Source organism: Lithobates pipiens, unplaced genomic scaffold, assembly GCF_037356315.1.
Source record: "Lithobates pipiens isolate NorthernLeopardFrog02 unplaced genomic scaffold, aLitPip1_a1.2 Scaffold_30, whole genome shotgun sequence".
Lineage (NCBI taxonomy): Eukaryota > Metazoa > Chordata > Amphibia > Anura > Ranidae > Lithobates > Lithobates pipiens.
Window position 1 is genome coordinate 58,773,245 of NW_027507791.1, and position 15,780 is coordinate 58,789,024.

General features: G+C 44.4%; 1 protein-coding gene across 2 annotated transcripts in view; it reads right to left on the reverse strand.

The window, feature by feature from the left end:
• LOC143942888 (uncharacterized) overlaps window positions 1–15,780 on the reverse strand; it is a 199,022-nt gene that overhangs the window by 54,106 nt on the left and 129,136 nt on the right. For both annotated transcript variants that reach the window (XM_077464294.1, XM_077464293.1), the window contains exons 6-8: window positions 14,001–14,247; window positions 11,913–12,036; window positions 5,403–5,539 (exon numbers count right to left, since the gene is read on the reverse strand). In XM_077464294.1, coding sequence (XP_077320420.1) covers window positions 5,403–5,539; window positions 11,913–12,036; window positions 14,001–14,247 — 508 coding nt within the window. The remainder of the gene's footprint in view (window positions 1–5,402; window positions 5,540–11,912; window positions 12,037–14,000; window positions 14,248–15,780) is intronic.

Here is a 15,780-nt window from a genome sequence, read left to right on the forward strand (position 1 = left end):
ATTAGAAGTCAGGACCCATCCAGTCACCTACGGCCTAACTGTGTACAGGCCCACTTTAGGTGCTTCCATTCAGGCATCCTCCAACTAGAAGCAAATTTCTTCCCATTTTACTCACTAGTAAATTAGTACAACTTCAACTGGTAGAATAAATAGAAAGTAGATCTTGATACAGTTCAAAGAACCCACATCTTCTAGCATAGCCTTTATTCCCTTCATGCCAATGAAGGGTATTCAGTGACCTAAAGCTGGGGAAGCTCACGTAGAGGAACCAAACACAGTTCCACAAATCCACATCTACACAATACTCGCACTCAGTTCTAGACTCCACCCACCGTACATGGGAATTTGCCAGTAGAGAAGGATTAACTATACCCTTCTTTCATGGAGAAGGCCAAACTAACCCCTTCTTACATGCTGGCAGGAGACAGGCTTTTCTACTAATGCTATGGTTTCTTTATAAAGAAAAGAATTGTTATGCCCCGTACACACGATCGGACTTTCCGACAACAAAACCGTGGCATTTTGTTTGAAGGTTGTTGGCTCCAACTTGTCTTGCATACACACGGTCACACAAATTTTGGCCAACAATTACAAACGTAATGACGTACGGAGAGCCGATAAAAAGAAAGTTCTATAGTCTCCATTATGAACGCTAGTTTTACAAGACCAAGTGCTTCTGGCTCGTACTTGATTCTGAGCATGCGTGGACTTTTGTGCGACGGACTTGTGTACACACGATCGGAAAGTCCGACAACAAATATTTGTTGGCGGAAAATTTGAGAACCTGCTAGCCAACATTTGTTGGTGGAAAGTCCGACAACAAATATCTGATGTAGCATACACATGGTGGGACTTTCCGCCAAAAAGCTCACATCCAACATTTGGCGGAAAATCCGATCGTGTGTACGCAGCATAAGGCTTTGCACACCTTTCTTGTTGATGCACCAAGAATTAATTTAACTAATTATTATTATTATTAAATTCAACTGTGCATTGTGCACTCCAGACAGCAAATACATTTACTATGTCATATTAAAATTACTATGGATTGTGGAAAAGTGCTGGAGAAAACAGGATAAAGTACAACACAGATAATCTATGTGGTTAGGATTGAGCCCAAGACTTCAGTCCTGCATAACTAACGTGCTACCATAGCACCCAGTCTCGTCATTTTTTATACATCACACCTCATTTATAATAGAAATAGGACTATAGCAAAACGTAATTTGTTGATGGCTGGAATCTGATTAGGTGCTATGGGTAATGTGTTTTGGGCATTCAAAATCGGTGTTTGCGAGTACTATATTCGATTTTAATGCACACGTTGCAGATGAAAACTCATTTTTCACTGCTGCTCAGTGACTAGTTTTATGCCGTCCAATGTACAAGCCAGTAGGATGTAGCACAGCTGTTGGCCTTTAAACTTTGTGCTTGTCATTTTTTCCGAGTGAGATTTTGGCACCAAACATGATACTAATTTTCACATTGTAGATTGAATTTCATAGATATTTTCACTAAACTATGTTTATTTGACTTAAAAATGGATTGTACAAAGAATTTGACATCATCCTTGCAAAGGAAGCATTACAAGTAAAAAAAATGCTTCTAAACTGACACTCTATACTATAGCATACCTTTTCAACTAAGGTTCCTCTGGCAGATGTTAGGGGTTCCTTGGGAAATGATCAATTTAAACCTCTCAGATAAGTAACTACGGACCCCAATGATCCTTTAGCTAACTGTAAGGAGGGATTCCTCCCATTGACCACCAATATAAGCAGAATTCTTTCCCATGTCCAACACTGTAAGGATCATTCTTCTCACTGAACACCAACGTAAGATTTTTTTTTCCCCCATTGAACGACAATTAACCACTTCCCGACCAGCGCACGACGATATACGGCGGCAGAATGGCACGGGCAGGCATATTGGCGTACAGATACATCCAATATTCGATGCCGTCCTGCCATCGGGAGCGCGCCGCCGGCGGCGCGCTCCCGCGCTGGTCGGGACCCCCGTGAGTCCGGTCGCGGGACCCGCAGACTCGATCGCCGCGGGCATCCCCGCGATCGTCTCACGGAGCGGCCGAATGGAGGAAATGCTGTGTAAACAACATTTTTCCATTCTGCCTAGCAACTAGTGAAGCTGATCTCTGCTCCATGTGATTGGAGCAGAGATCAGTGTACACTAAATGAAAGCCCAACCCCCCCACAGTTAGTAACACACCCCTAGGAACACTTAACCCCTACACTGCCACCCACTGGTTAACCCTTTCACTGCCAGTGTCATTTACACAGGAATCACTGCATTTATATAGCAGTGATTACTGTATAAATGACAATGCTCCCAAAAATGTGTCAAAAATGTCCGATGGGTCCCCGACAATGTCGCAGTCACAATAAAAATCGCAGATCGCCGCCATTACTAGTAAAAAAAAAAATAATAAAAAATTATTAATAAAAATGCTATAAAACTATCCCTATTTTGTAAACGCTATAACTTTTGCGCAAACCAATCAATAATCGCTTATTGCGATTTTTTTACCAAAAATATGTAGAAGAATACGTATCGGCCTAAATTGAGGGAAAAAAATGTTTTTTTATATATTTTTGGGGGATATTTATTATAACAAAAAGTAAAAAATAATGCGTTTTTTTCAAAATTGTCGCTCTATTTTTGTTTATAGCGCAAAAAATAAAAACCGCAGGGGTGATCAAATACCACCAAAAGAAAGCTCTATTTGTGGGAAAAAAAGGACGTCAATTTTGTTTGGGAGCCACGTCGCACGACCGCGCAATTGTCAGTTAAAGCGACGCAGTGCCGAATCGCAAAAAGTGGTCTGGTCTTTGACCAGCAAATTGGTCCGGTCTGAAAGTGGTTAAATGAGGCAATTTGGTGGGCAGGCAGGGGGTGGGGGGGGGGGAGGGGGAATTTGGGGGATTTCCTGAACTGGAAATAAACTTCATAGCTGAACACTAGAAAAAATATACTACAGCTATAATATACTAGATACAGTCGTGCTCAAAAGTTTGCATACCCTGGCAGAAATTGTGACATTTTGGCATTAATATTGAAAATAGGACTGATCATGCCAAAAAAACTAACTTTTATTTAAGGATAGCAATCACATGAAGCCATTTATTATCACATTGTTTTTTGGATCCTTTTTAAATCATAATAATAAAAGAAATCACCCAAATGGCCCTGATCAAAAGTTGACATACCCTGGAATGTTTGGCCTTGGTACAGACACAGAAGGTGGCACACACAGGTTAAAATGGCAATTAAAGGTTAATTTCCCGCATTTGTGGCTTCTTAAAGCACAATTAGTGTCTGTGTGTAAATAGTCAATGAGTTTGTTAGCTCTCACATGGATGCACTAAGCAGGCTGGACACTGAGCCATGAGGAGGAAGAAAAGAACAGTCAAAAGACCTGTGTAACTAGGTAATAATACTGTACGAAGATGGAAAAAAGATATCCAAAGCCTTGAATATGCCAGTCAGTATTGTTTAATCACTGATTAAGAAGTGAAAAAATTAGGGGGTCTTTTGATACCAAGCCAAGGTCAGGTAGACCAAGAAAGATTGCAGCCACAACTGGCGGAAGAATTGCTCAGGATACAAAGAAAAACCCACAGGTAACCTCAAGAGAAATACAGGCTGCTCTCAAAAAAGAGGGTGTGGTTGTTTTTAAGGAGCACAATTCAATGATACTTGAACAAAAAAGAGCTGCATGGTTGAGCTGCCAGAAGGAAGCCTTTACTGCGCCAATGCCACAAAAAAGCCATTGAGGTACGTCAAGGTGTTGTTGGGCATATTGTAACCAGGCTTTTTTTGTGGCACTTGTGCATTAAAGGCTTCTTTCTGGCAACTTGACCATGCAGCTCTTTTTTGTTCTAGTATCATTGTATTGTGCTCCTTCAAAACAACCACACCATCTTTTTCCAGAGCAGCCTGTATTTCTCCTGAGGTTACCTGTGGGTTTTTCTTTGTATCCCGAACAATTCCTGTGGCAGTTGTGGCTGAAATCTTTCTTGATCTACCTGACCTTGGCTTGGTATCAAGAGTTTCCCAAATTGTCCACTTCTTATTAAGTGATTGAACAATACTGACTGGCATATTCAAGGCTTTTGATATCTTTTTATATCCTTTTCCATCTTTGTAAAGTTTCATTACCTTGTTACGCAGGTCTTTTGACTGTTCTTTTATACCTCCTCATGGCTCAGTGTCTCAGGCCGCGTACACACGGGCGGACTGTTCGCCCAACTTTGTCCGTCCAACAGTTTCGGCAAACAGTCCGCTCAAAATTAGCATGGACGGACATGGCCACACACGACGAACGAACAGTTTGCTGAAACCGTGCGCGATGACGTGAACGGCACGTACGACTGGACGAAAAATACGACGTCCTATACACTGCATTATAACTTTCGGCGTGAAAATCCTTTCTGAGCATGCGCGCAACTTTGTTTGACGAACAAGCCTACACACGAGCGGACTGTTCGCTGAAACAAGGTTTCAGCGGACAGTTTTACGGAATTTCCGAAAAACCTTGTCCGTCAAACTGTCCGCTGAAACTGTCCGCTGAAAGCCCACACACGAGCGGACTGTCCGCCCAAACACTGTTCAGCGGACAAAGTTGGGCGAACAGTCCGCGCGTGTGTACGCGGCCTAACTTGCTTAGTGCATCCATGTGAGAGCTAACAAACTCATTGACTGTTTATATGCAGACACTAATTGTGATTTAAAAAGCCACAAATGTGGGAAATTAACCTTTAATTGCCTTTTTTAACCTGTGTGTGCCACCTTCTGTGTCTGTACCAAAGCCAAACATTCCAGGGTATGTAAACTTTTGATCAAGGTTATTTGGGTGATTTCTGCTATCATTATGATTTAAAAAGGATCCAAAAAAACTATGTGATGATAAATGGGTTCATGTGATTGCTGTCCTTAAATAAAAGACAGGTTTTTATTTGGCATGATCAGTCATATTTTCAATATTAATGCCGACATTTCACAATTTCTGCCAGGGTATGCAAACTTTTGAGCACAACTGTATGTTAATTCTTTTGTCTTACAAAACGTACACAGTTCTGTTGTGCTAGTCTTATGATCCAGACATCTCAGCCAGTTAGAAAGGCTGGTGACCTTGATTTTCTCTAATGCAGCTGAGCAATACTATTTGGTCACTGACCCGCCCCCAGCATCCCGATTGGAAAATAAAGAGGATCAAGATCAGAGGATAACATCATCACTTGTTTCTCATAATCTAGCTTCCGATATTATATTGGCAGTATTGCTATAGATATATAGATTGGATGTAAAAAAATAAATAAATCAGGGTACGTAGATGAGCTGTCATGGCATTCACACATACATTGCTCTTTAACGTGTCAGCTTACCGGTCTCCTGTGTAACCTAGAGCGCATTGGCACTGCCCACTTTCTGGGTCACATTGACCATGATTATGACAGTTGCATTCATGCTCGCAGCCAGAACCATAGTATCCAGGTGGGCACGGGATGGAGCATATTGGACCCTACAGAGACAGGAGAAATGCATGAGATCCTAAACATTCTAAATACTCATTATGTATTACCGGTATATGGTGAATTGATGAATGTTTGTTTTAAATCATTTAAGATGAATTTAACCACTTCAGTGAATTTTACCACCTTCCTAACCATTTTTTGTGATACGGCACTGCGTTGGTTTAACTGACAATTGCGTGGTCGTGCGACTCTATACCCAAATAAAGTTGATGTCCCCTTTTTCCCCACAAATGAAACTTTCTTTTGGTGGTATTTGATTACCTCTGTGTTTTGTTTTTTTGTGCTATAAGCAAAAAAAGACTGACAATTTAAAAAAAAAAAAAACAATATTTTTACTTTCTGCTATAAAACATACCCATTAAAAAAATGTTAAAACATTTAATTTCTTCTTTAATTTTGGTCAATATGTATTCTGCTATATATTTTTGGTAAAGAAAATCCCAAAAAGCATATATTGATTATTTTGCAGTTATAGCGTCTACAAACTATGGTCTAGTTTTTATGGAATTTTTTATTTTTTACTAGTAATGGCGGAGATCAGGACAAATCGCACACCTAATGCTGTGTACACACGGCCAGACTTTTTTTGACAGCAAAGGTCCGACGGAACGAATCCGTCAGACAATTTGACCGTGTGTGGGCTTCATCGGACCTTTGCTGTCGAAAAATCAGACAGACTTTAGATTTAGAACATGTTTCAAATCTTTCCAACAGACTTGAGTCCAGTCGAAAATCCATTTGTCTGTATGCTAGTCTGATGGACGAAAACCGACACTAGGGCAGCTATTGGCTACTGGCTATGAACTTCCTTATCCTAGTCCGGTCATACGTCATCACAGTCAAATCTGTCGGACTTTGTTGTGATTGTGTGTGGCCAAGTCCGTTCGTTCAGAAAGTCAGTCGGAAGTCCGCCGAAAGTCTGTCAAGAAGACCGTCGTAATGAGTCTGACGGAAAAGTTCAATCGTGTATACACGGCATAACTGACACTTTTGATACTTTTTGGGGACCAGTAACTTTATTACAATGATCAGTGCTAAATAATTTACACTGTCACTGTACTAATGACACTGGCAGGGAAGGGGTTAACATCAGGGGCGATCAAAAGGTTAAGTGTGTCCCTAGGGGATGCTTTCTAACTAACTAAAGGAAAACAGAGATCTGTGTTTCTGCTTAGCAGAAACACAAGATCTCCATTTTCCCTTCTGGCAGAATGGTGATCTGCCTTGTTTACATAGACAGACCACTGTTCTGTCTCACCTCAGAAAAATCCAATCACAGCGGAAGTGAGGCTCTGGTGGCACGCGCCCCAGAGCTGAACAAAAAAAATCACATACAGGTACTGTATGTGATTTTGCGCTTACGGGCCGCCCCGCCGCAGTATATGTACATGGGGCAGTCCTTAAGCAGTTAAAGACCCCATGACATGGTCCTTCACCAATAAATATAAATTTCACTCCACTGACTTTAATCAGGATTTTATTCTTTGTTTTTAATATATTTTTGGTTTATATACCTAACTCTCTGCATCCGTGCCTAGATAAGCATGGCATATACAGCATGCTCTCACACATTCTCAGACACACTGCGGGTTCTACAGGACATGGCAAACATGACAGAGCTGTGCAGTGGTGCTACAAATGTGCAGGGGGTCCAAATGGCTCTTCCTGGTCTTATGGATCTATCAGAGATCTGCAGCATGTCTGTACATACATGGTCTAGATGCTGTCATGCAAGCACAGCCACAAAGAAGAACATTCTGCTGGAAGGAGGACAACACTCCATGACCAATTAATTTTATTTACATACAAGAACCACTACCAGGTAATGCAAACATTTGCTAGGTAGAGGAAACATTCCTCTTTAAAGCGCAGTTCCACCCAAAAATGGAACTTCTGCTGTCTGGATCCCCCCCCCCCCTCCAATGTCACATTTGCCACCTTTCAGGGGGGAGGGTGGAGCAGATACCTCTCTTATAGAGGTATTGGCTCCCACTTCTGGCGATAGATCACAGCAGAATCCGCAGCGATCTATGCCCTTCCTATGCCCCCCCTGTGTGTTTTGGGAGACACACAGGTCCCAGAAGACAGCCGGGACCAGTCAGGACATGCAGTGCGACTCACGCATGCTCAGTAGGGAACCAGGAAGTGAAGCCGCAAGGCTTCACTTCCTGATTGCCTTACTGAAGATGCCGGTGTCTACACCTAGGACCCGAGGGACGGGTCGGCTTCGGGGGAGGACATCATGGGCACCCTGGACAGGTAAGTGTCCTTGTTTTAAAAGTCAGCAGCTGCAGTAATTGTAGCTGCTGACTTTTATTTTATTTATTTTTTTCGGTGGAACTCCGCTTTAAGTTGCTAAAAATTTAAAAATAAATACAAAAGAACAGAAAACAGAAACATAATGTATCAACCTTTATCAGGTAGGCTTTCCATTAAAGTATTTGTAACACTATTCGTCAAAATCTCATATACGTTTTAAGGTGTTCATGTGATTTCAGTAGCAATTTGCAATATTAATAATGTGAAATTTCTTGCTCAGACGCTTCCTGTTACAGGTGACAATGCTCTGTCTCTGTCTCGATTGTGCTCTTGTGTAGTCACCTTTTCACACAGGCTTCTAGTTAGGGATGTCACCTTTTCTGCAAGCCATCCTGAACATTCTTGTACCCATAAAATATGCTTACAATGCTGAGCCATAAGTAAGTCTCTCACAGACATGTATAAACCTCAGAACAATAATTCAAAACTAAAACTCTTCCAATACATATGATTTGTGGACTGAATGCAAAATAACTGATTCCTCTTATCACACAAATTATGTGGATGGAGGAATTTCCTCCCTCCTTAGGCTGGATTCACACCTATGCAGTTTTAGTGCTTTTTGCATTTTGCAGATTTGCACTACAGAACGTGTTCCATAGGACACCATGTTACATGGACTGTAGTGCAAATTTGCAAAATGCAAAAAGCATTAAAACTGCATAGGTGTGAATCCAGTTTTAGGGGGAGGGGGCCAGAGGATCTGGCCACTTCTGATTAGTGCTCTGTGTGACAAATCAACAGATTGCCAAACTCTGTGAAGGGGCAGAGATCCCGCAGAATGGGAGGGGTAGTAGAGTGTTCCTCCTGCCTGGGACAGTTAGCCACAGTTTAGTGTGAATAAATGTGTCTGGGTTTCATACAGTCTGAAACCCGGACACATGGTCCAAAACCTGGACTATCTGGGTGAATTCTGGACAGGTGGCAACCCTACTAATAGATCAGGACTGGATCAATACAGTGCTCCTGTTTCTTCTTGTTGGAGGCCCCCATTTTTCTGAAACCCAGAGCCCCTATGCAGCAGTAAATTTTTTAGGCTGTCAGCTGATCGGCCTCTAGTAGCTCTGATTTTTGGCACAGTGCCAAGAATAGAGGACAACTGGACATGTGCAGACAGTGCCTTACTGGCATTTAAAAACACTCAGGAAATCCTTCAATTGCTAACAGCAACAAAATACAAGAAATTGGGAATTCATTTTTCAAGTTTTCCCAATTTCTTGTATTTAGTTGCTGTTAGTTTTCCCAATTTTTTGTATTTTGTTGCTGTAAGGCCGCGTACACACGGGCGGACTGTTCGCCCAACCTTGTCCGCTGAACAGTGTTTGGGCGGACAGTCCGCCCGTGTGTGGGCTTTCAGCGGACAGTTTCAGCGGACAGTTGGACGGACAAAGTCTTTCGGAAATTCCGAAAAACTGTCCGCTGAAACTGTGTTTGAGCGAACAGTCCGCCCGTGTGTGGGCTTGTCCGCTGTACTTTCGAAATGAGCGGACTGTTCCCGCTCGGAAATTCCGCCCATTTCGAGCGCGTGTACAGGTAGGCGGGGCCCGCGAAGGAGACGTCGCGGGCTCCGCCGCCTGGAATGGGCTTAAAGGGGAACCCCAACGCCGAAAAAAATCGGTGTGGGGGTTCCCCCAAAGTCCACACCAGACCCTTGTCCGAGCACGCTACCCGGCCGGCCAGGAAAGGGGGGCGAGCGAGCGCGCCCCCCCTCCTGAGCCGTACCAGGCCGCGTGCCCTCAACATGGGGGGGTGCCTTGGGGAAGGGGGGCCGCGCGGCCCCCCCACCCCAAAGCACCTTGTCCCCATGTTGATGAGGACAAGGGCCTCTTCCCGACAACCCTGGCCGTTGGTTGTCGGGGTCTGCGGGCGGGGGGCTTATCGGAATCCGGGAGCCCCCTTTAAGAAGGGGGCCCCCGGATACCGGCCCCCCACCCTATGTGAATGAGTATGGGGTACAATGTACCCCTACCCATTCACCTGTGAAATAAAGTACAAAAAAAAACACAACACAGGGAAAAAATATTTTATTGCACAGCTCCGGGGGGGTCTTCCGTCTTCGGGGGTCTTCTCGCCGGACTCCTCCGCTATGTGTGTGTAGCTCTTTTGCTAGCGGAGGAGTCCGGCTTTCTTCCTCCCCGCCGCCGGCCTCTTCTCCCGACTTCGGGGGTCTTGTCCCCCTCTTCGGTTCTTCTGCCGGGCCACCGCGCCTTCTTGTAGCTCTTTTACAGGCGGTGGCCCGGTCTTCTGTCGCCGCTGTCGTCGCCGCCGCCGCCTTCCGTTCTTGTTCTTCTTCTTGTTCTTCTTCTTCTTCTCCTGGAGATGTTGACTCGACGAGCTCTCCGGCCGGAATGCCAGGGACACGCTCCGCTGCCACTTATATAGTGACAATGGGGCGGTGTCACATGGTATATGTCACATGGGTTGGTCACATGGTGACCCCGCCCCCTTACGATGTCATAGTCCCCATGTGACATCAACCCATGTGACCAACCCATGTGACATATACCATGTGACACCGCCCCATTGTCACTATATAAGTGACCGCACAGCGCGGCTCTGGCATTCCGGCCGGAGAGCTCGTCGAGTCAACATCTCCAGGAGAAGAAGAAGAAGAACAAGAAGAAGAACAAGAACGGAAGGCGGCGGCGGCGGCGACGACAGCGGCGACAGCGGCGACAGAAGACCGGGCCACCGCCTGTAAAAGAGCTACAAGAAGGCGCGGTGGCCCGGCAGAAGAACCGAAGGCGGCGACAGAAGAACGGAAGGCAGCGGCGACAGAAGACCGGGCCACCGCCTGTAAAAGAGCTACAAGAAGGCGCGGTGGCCCGGCAGAAGAACCGAAGAGGGGGACAAGACCCCCGAAGTCGGGAGAAGAGGCCGGCGGCGGGGAGGAAGAAAGCCGGACTCCTCCGCTAGTAAAAGAGCTACACACAGATAGCGGAGGAGTCCGGCGAGAAGACCCCCGAAGACGGAAGACCCCCGGAGCTGTGCAATAAAATATTTTTTCCCTGTGTTGTGTTTTTTTTTGTACTTTATTTCACAGGTGAATGGGTAGGGGTACATTGTACCCCATACTCATTCACATAGGGTGGGGGGCCGGTATCCGGGGGCCCCCTTCTTAAAGGGGGCTCCCGGATTCCGATAAGCCCCCCGCCCGCAGACCCCGACAACCAACGGCCAGGGTTGTCGGGAAGAGGCCCTTGTCCTCATCAACATGGGGACAAGGTGCTTTGGGGTGGGGGGGCCGCGCGGCCCCCCTTCCCCAAGGCACCCCCCCATGTTGAGGGCACGCGGCCTGGTACGGCTCAGGAGGGGGGGCGCGCTCGCTCGCCCCCCTTTCCTGGCCGGCCGGGTAGCGTGCTCGGACAAGGGTCTGGTGTGGACTTTGGGGGAACCCCCACGCCGATTTTTTTCGGCGTTGGGGTTCCCCTTTAAGCCCATTCCAGGCGGCGGAGCCCGCGACGTCTCCCTCGCGGGCCCCGCCTACCTGTACACGCGCTCGAAATGGGCGGATTTGCCTCCGCCTTACGTGGGCGAGTCCGTTCATTTCATAAGTTGAGCGAACTGTTTGCCCAACCTTGTTCGTCAAACAGTCCGCTCGTGTGTGGGCAAGTCCGCTCATGCAAATTTTGAGCGGACTGTTTGCCGAAACTGTTTGACGAACAAGGTTGGGCAAACAGTCCGTGCGTGTGTACGCGGCCTTAGCAATTGAAGGCCTGAACATTTTTTTACCTACACTTTGTGGTTTAGTGTGAATTCCTTATAAATGCCCCTTATACAATATATTCGGTCCGTATTATAATGCCTTCACAGTATACATATATATGTTAAGCCTGTGTTGGCAGGGCCCATACTCACATTGCTACTGCTGTATGTTTTGTTATGCGACTACCTGTACCTGTTGTAAAAAATATGTCATAATTCTGTTCCATGTGTATTTTTCACCTTCGCATTTTCTAAGGGTGCTTGAGGGGGGTCGTGGCACCATGTAAAAAAAAACAAATTAGTAATTTTAAAGGGACGATGATCTGAAGTTCTTACCTTCCATCCTGGTGGACAGGTGCACTCTCCATTGATCTGGTCACAGATGCCTCCACTCTGGCAGGGGCAGTTTTCTGGGCATTGAAACGTGGATGATTGAACCTCCGTACATCTGATCTCACAACTAAAGGAGACAAAGACACATGTTTAATTTTAATGGCCAACTCTACTTGAGTTATATTTTATATATACTGTATCTCTGTTTTGTGGCCTCTGTGGTTTCTATCGTGCCAACTTTCCCAAGGGCTACAGTGGTGGGATAATCCCACTTGAATTCTTAGTTTTGCCCAATTGCCACAGTTGTTACAAAACCAACCAAAGTGAATGTATTGTGGTTTGTATATTTTTTACTTTATATTGAGCCAAAATTAAAAAAAATAAAATAATTGAAATATGTATTTCTTTGGACAGAGATATATGATATCATAAATCAGTGATTCTCAACCAGGGTTCCAGAGGTTGCTAGGGGTTCCTTCAGCATTGGGCAATTTCTGCCTCTCAGATAAGTTCCCACTTTTTCTTTTTAGCTATCTGTAAGGAGGTAAATCTTCCCAATGACCACAAGTGTAAGGACCATTTCTCTCAATGACCATCCCACTAATGTATCATGAGTTGTAAATTTCGAATTTTTAGAAGGGGTTTCTCAAGACCAGAGAACTATTTCAAGGGTTCCTCTGTGTTGCAAAGGTTGAGAAAGGTTGTCATAAATATTAACATTTCTCTTTTTGAGCCAACCGGTGAGCTTTTCAGATCTGTTTTCTGGGGACTGATTAGCCTGTCTGTTAAAAGCCTATTGTTCGGGTCATTTGATATTAATAGAGGTCTTTAATGGGAATGCTGATGTGAATACCTATTGTAACATGTATTACCGTTTTCAAAAGTATAAGAATTGTCTTTGGACCCTTAAGCTCTATGGAACTGTATGTTGTATGCCTTTCTTTAATAAAAACGAAAGAAACAAAAAAAAGCCTATTGTTCACCATGTTTAACCACTTCAGCCCCGGAAGAATTGAACCCCATCCTGACCAGAGCACTTTTTGCGATATGGCACTGCGTCACTTTAACTGTCAATTGCGCGGTCATGCGACCTTGCACCCAAACAAAATTTACGTATTTTACCCCACAAATAGAGCTTTCTTTTGGTGGTATTTGATCATCTCTGTGGTTTTTATTTTTTGTGCTATAAACAAAAAAAGAGCGACAATTTAAAAAACAAAAAACAAAACAATGTTTTTTTACTTTTTGCTATAATAAACATCCCCCAAAAATATATATATATAAAACATTTTTTTTTTCCTCAGTTTAGGGCGTTATGTATTCTTCTACATATTTTTGGTTAAAAAAAATTGCAATAAGTGTATATTGATTGGTTTGCGCAAAAGTTATAGTGTCTACAAAATAGGGGATAGATTTATGGCATTTTTATTATTCATTTTTTTAATTAGTAAAGGCGGTGATCTGCGATTTTTATCAGGACTGCGACATTGCGCCGGACAGATCGGACACTTTTGACACTATTTTGGGACCAGCGTGTTCTAACTGTAGGGGGGATGGGCTACCACGGACATGACAGAGATCGATGTTCCCGATGACAGGGAACAGAAGATCTCGGTCATTTTATTAGGCACAACAGGGAGATGCCTTGTTTACATAGACAGTTCCTCATTTTGCCTCTCCTCGCCATGATCACAGGCCGCCGGCGGACATTGAGCCTGCGTGTAGCGCGCGTGCCCGCTATCCTGCTTTTTCGGACTGATGTATGGGTACATCAGTTTGCTCAGGAGTGCCATTCTGCCGATGTATATTGGCGTGGTTGAATTGGAAATAAACTCTCTCAGTCAACACTGAGTATTTTTAATCCTCATGCTGCTAGTATTAGTAAATAGATAGGAAAGTCTATTATTTTTCTTGTTTTAAACATTTTTTTTATATTTCTTCAGTAAGGTGGGAACATAGAATGTGGTGGTGAAAGATCTTAAGAAACAGGAACTGAGACATAATGCAGATATACTGTATATTTGCTAAAGTATATTGTACATGTCAAGTTAAGAACTTAAAATCACAACTAAAAAATGTGAGCATACTTACTAAGGACCGGTGTACCCTTCTGGACAAACACAGGTTCCATTATGAGGGTCACAGCTGGCTCCATTCTTACACTGGCAGTCCAGTAAACAGTTTGCTCCGTAGGTGCCTGGTTCACAGGGCTTCTCACAGAAGGGTTCCTTGTATCCCGGAGGGCAGATGCAGGACCCCGAAATGGCATCACAAATCCCATTGTTTAGGCAATGACAGGAATAGTTACATCTGGGTCCCCACAGATGCGGGTCACAAGCTGGAAATATAAAAGATTACAGCAAATTGCTGAAGCAGCTGAATTGTAATTGCAGCACCATGCTAATTAGGTTGCTTGTAGTATTGAGACAAATTTAGTTTTTGGCTCCTCTGTAGCCAGTGGAGGGAAGTTTCATGCCTTTGACTGTTCTAGGCTCTGTGGGTTGCAGGTTCTATTTGCTTCCCCCAGTTGAGTTCCAGAATTTAGTGGGTTGGAAGAGATAGACTCTCAACTAGCATATTTATACAGCCTCAGACAATTTTTGGTAGGAAGAGTGACCAGTAGGGGGTTGAGGTGTGTATGAATTGGCTAGGGCCTAGGACAGCAGGGCCCTTGCCCTGTGGCAGAAGACCCAGCCTGAGGGCTGTGGCCCTCTGGGTCACTTAGCTGAAGTTTAGAGAAGGCTATCCAGGGTCCCAGCTAAAGGAGCTGGAGGACCCATGCCCACAGTACCTGGGATCAGTTTGCAGAGAGCCTGATCTAGAGGAACACAGTACAGAAGCTGTCTGGTACTGCGGGGAAACCATTCAAGCACCCAGGACACAGTGAGTACAAGCCTGAAGCAGATTCCAGGGACTGTCCTTGTTAACTCTTGAAGAGACTGCCCCAGACTTGCTGGCTCAGATTTGCTCTTGCATTGGAGTCCCCTGAGCCATAGTTCACACATCACTAGCCTCAAGAGGGGTTTCACCCATAAAAGAGACAGCCATAGTCAGAGAGTGTCCTCCATTACATTTGCACTAAATATGGAGCATCCCAAGGCTTACCCTGCACCCTAACCAAGTTCTTCAAGCAAAAAAATCTCAAAAAGACACCTCCAGCCTGGTTCTTGTATAGAGAAATACTGGGAAACTGTGTCTGGCTGTGGGACCTGTCAGGGGTCTGTGAGCTACATTTATTATGATCCATAGTCTTCCAAAGAATTTTTCAAAATATGTCTCAAGGGAAAACAGCTTTTGGGGGACTGAACCATTAAGCATACATTTAATGTACTATATCTAGACCCAACAACAAATATGTAATATATAGCAGTTTACCAATCCTTAGATGTATTGGCTACATTCGTTTTCTTTTTTAGGTTTTTGTTTATTTTATTTTTACCCAGGGATCCTGGCAGTAACACATTTCCTGTTGTAGAGTTACCACGCTCACTCACTCTACTGTATCTATGGAGGGGCAGGGTTGTCACCCTTGGAACTGGGAAGTGTGTTAGGACTAAAGGACATAGTCCCCTCCCTCTCTATAACATGGGGGGGGGGTGTTATATAGTCCAAAGTGCAACCTGGGAACAATGTTGACTGATAAGAGCTCACCATAGACAGAGAGCACAGATGGTCACCAGCTCACAAGATACAGAAACAAAAGGCCTTTTTGTGCACATTTTTTCATATAATGCACATTTGTCACCAAGCACGCATTGAGAATCCCTGCTCCTTAAAATGATGGGAGGGAGGAAGAAATACATACAGTGTGGAAAATAATTATGTGATCCCTGCATATTTTATAAGTTTGCCCACTGAGGCCGCGTACACA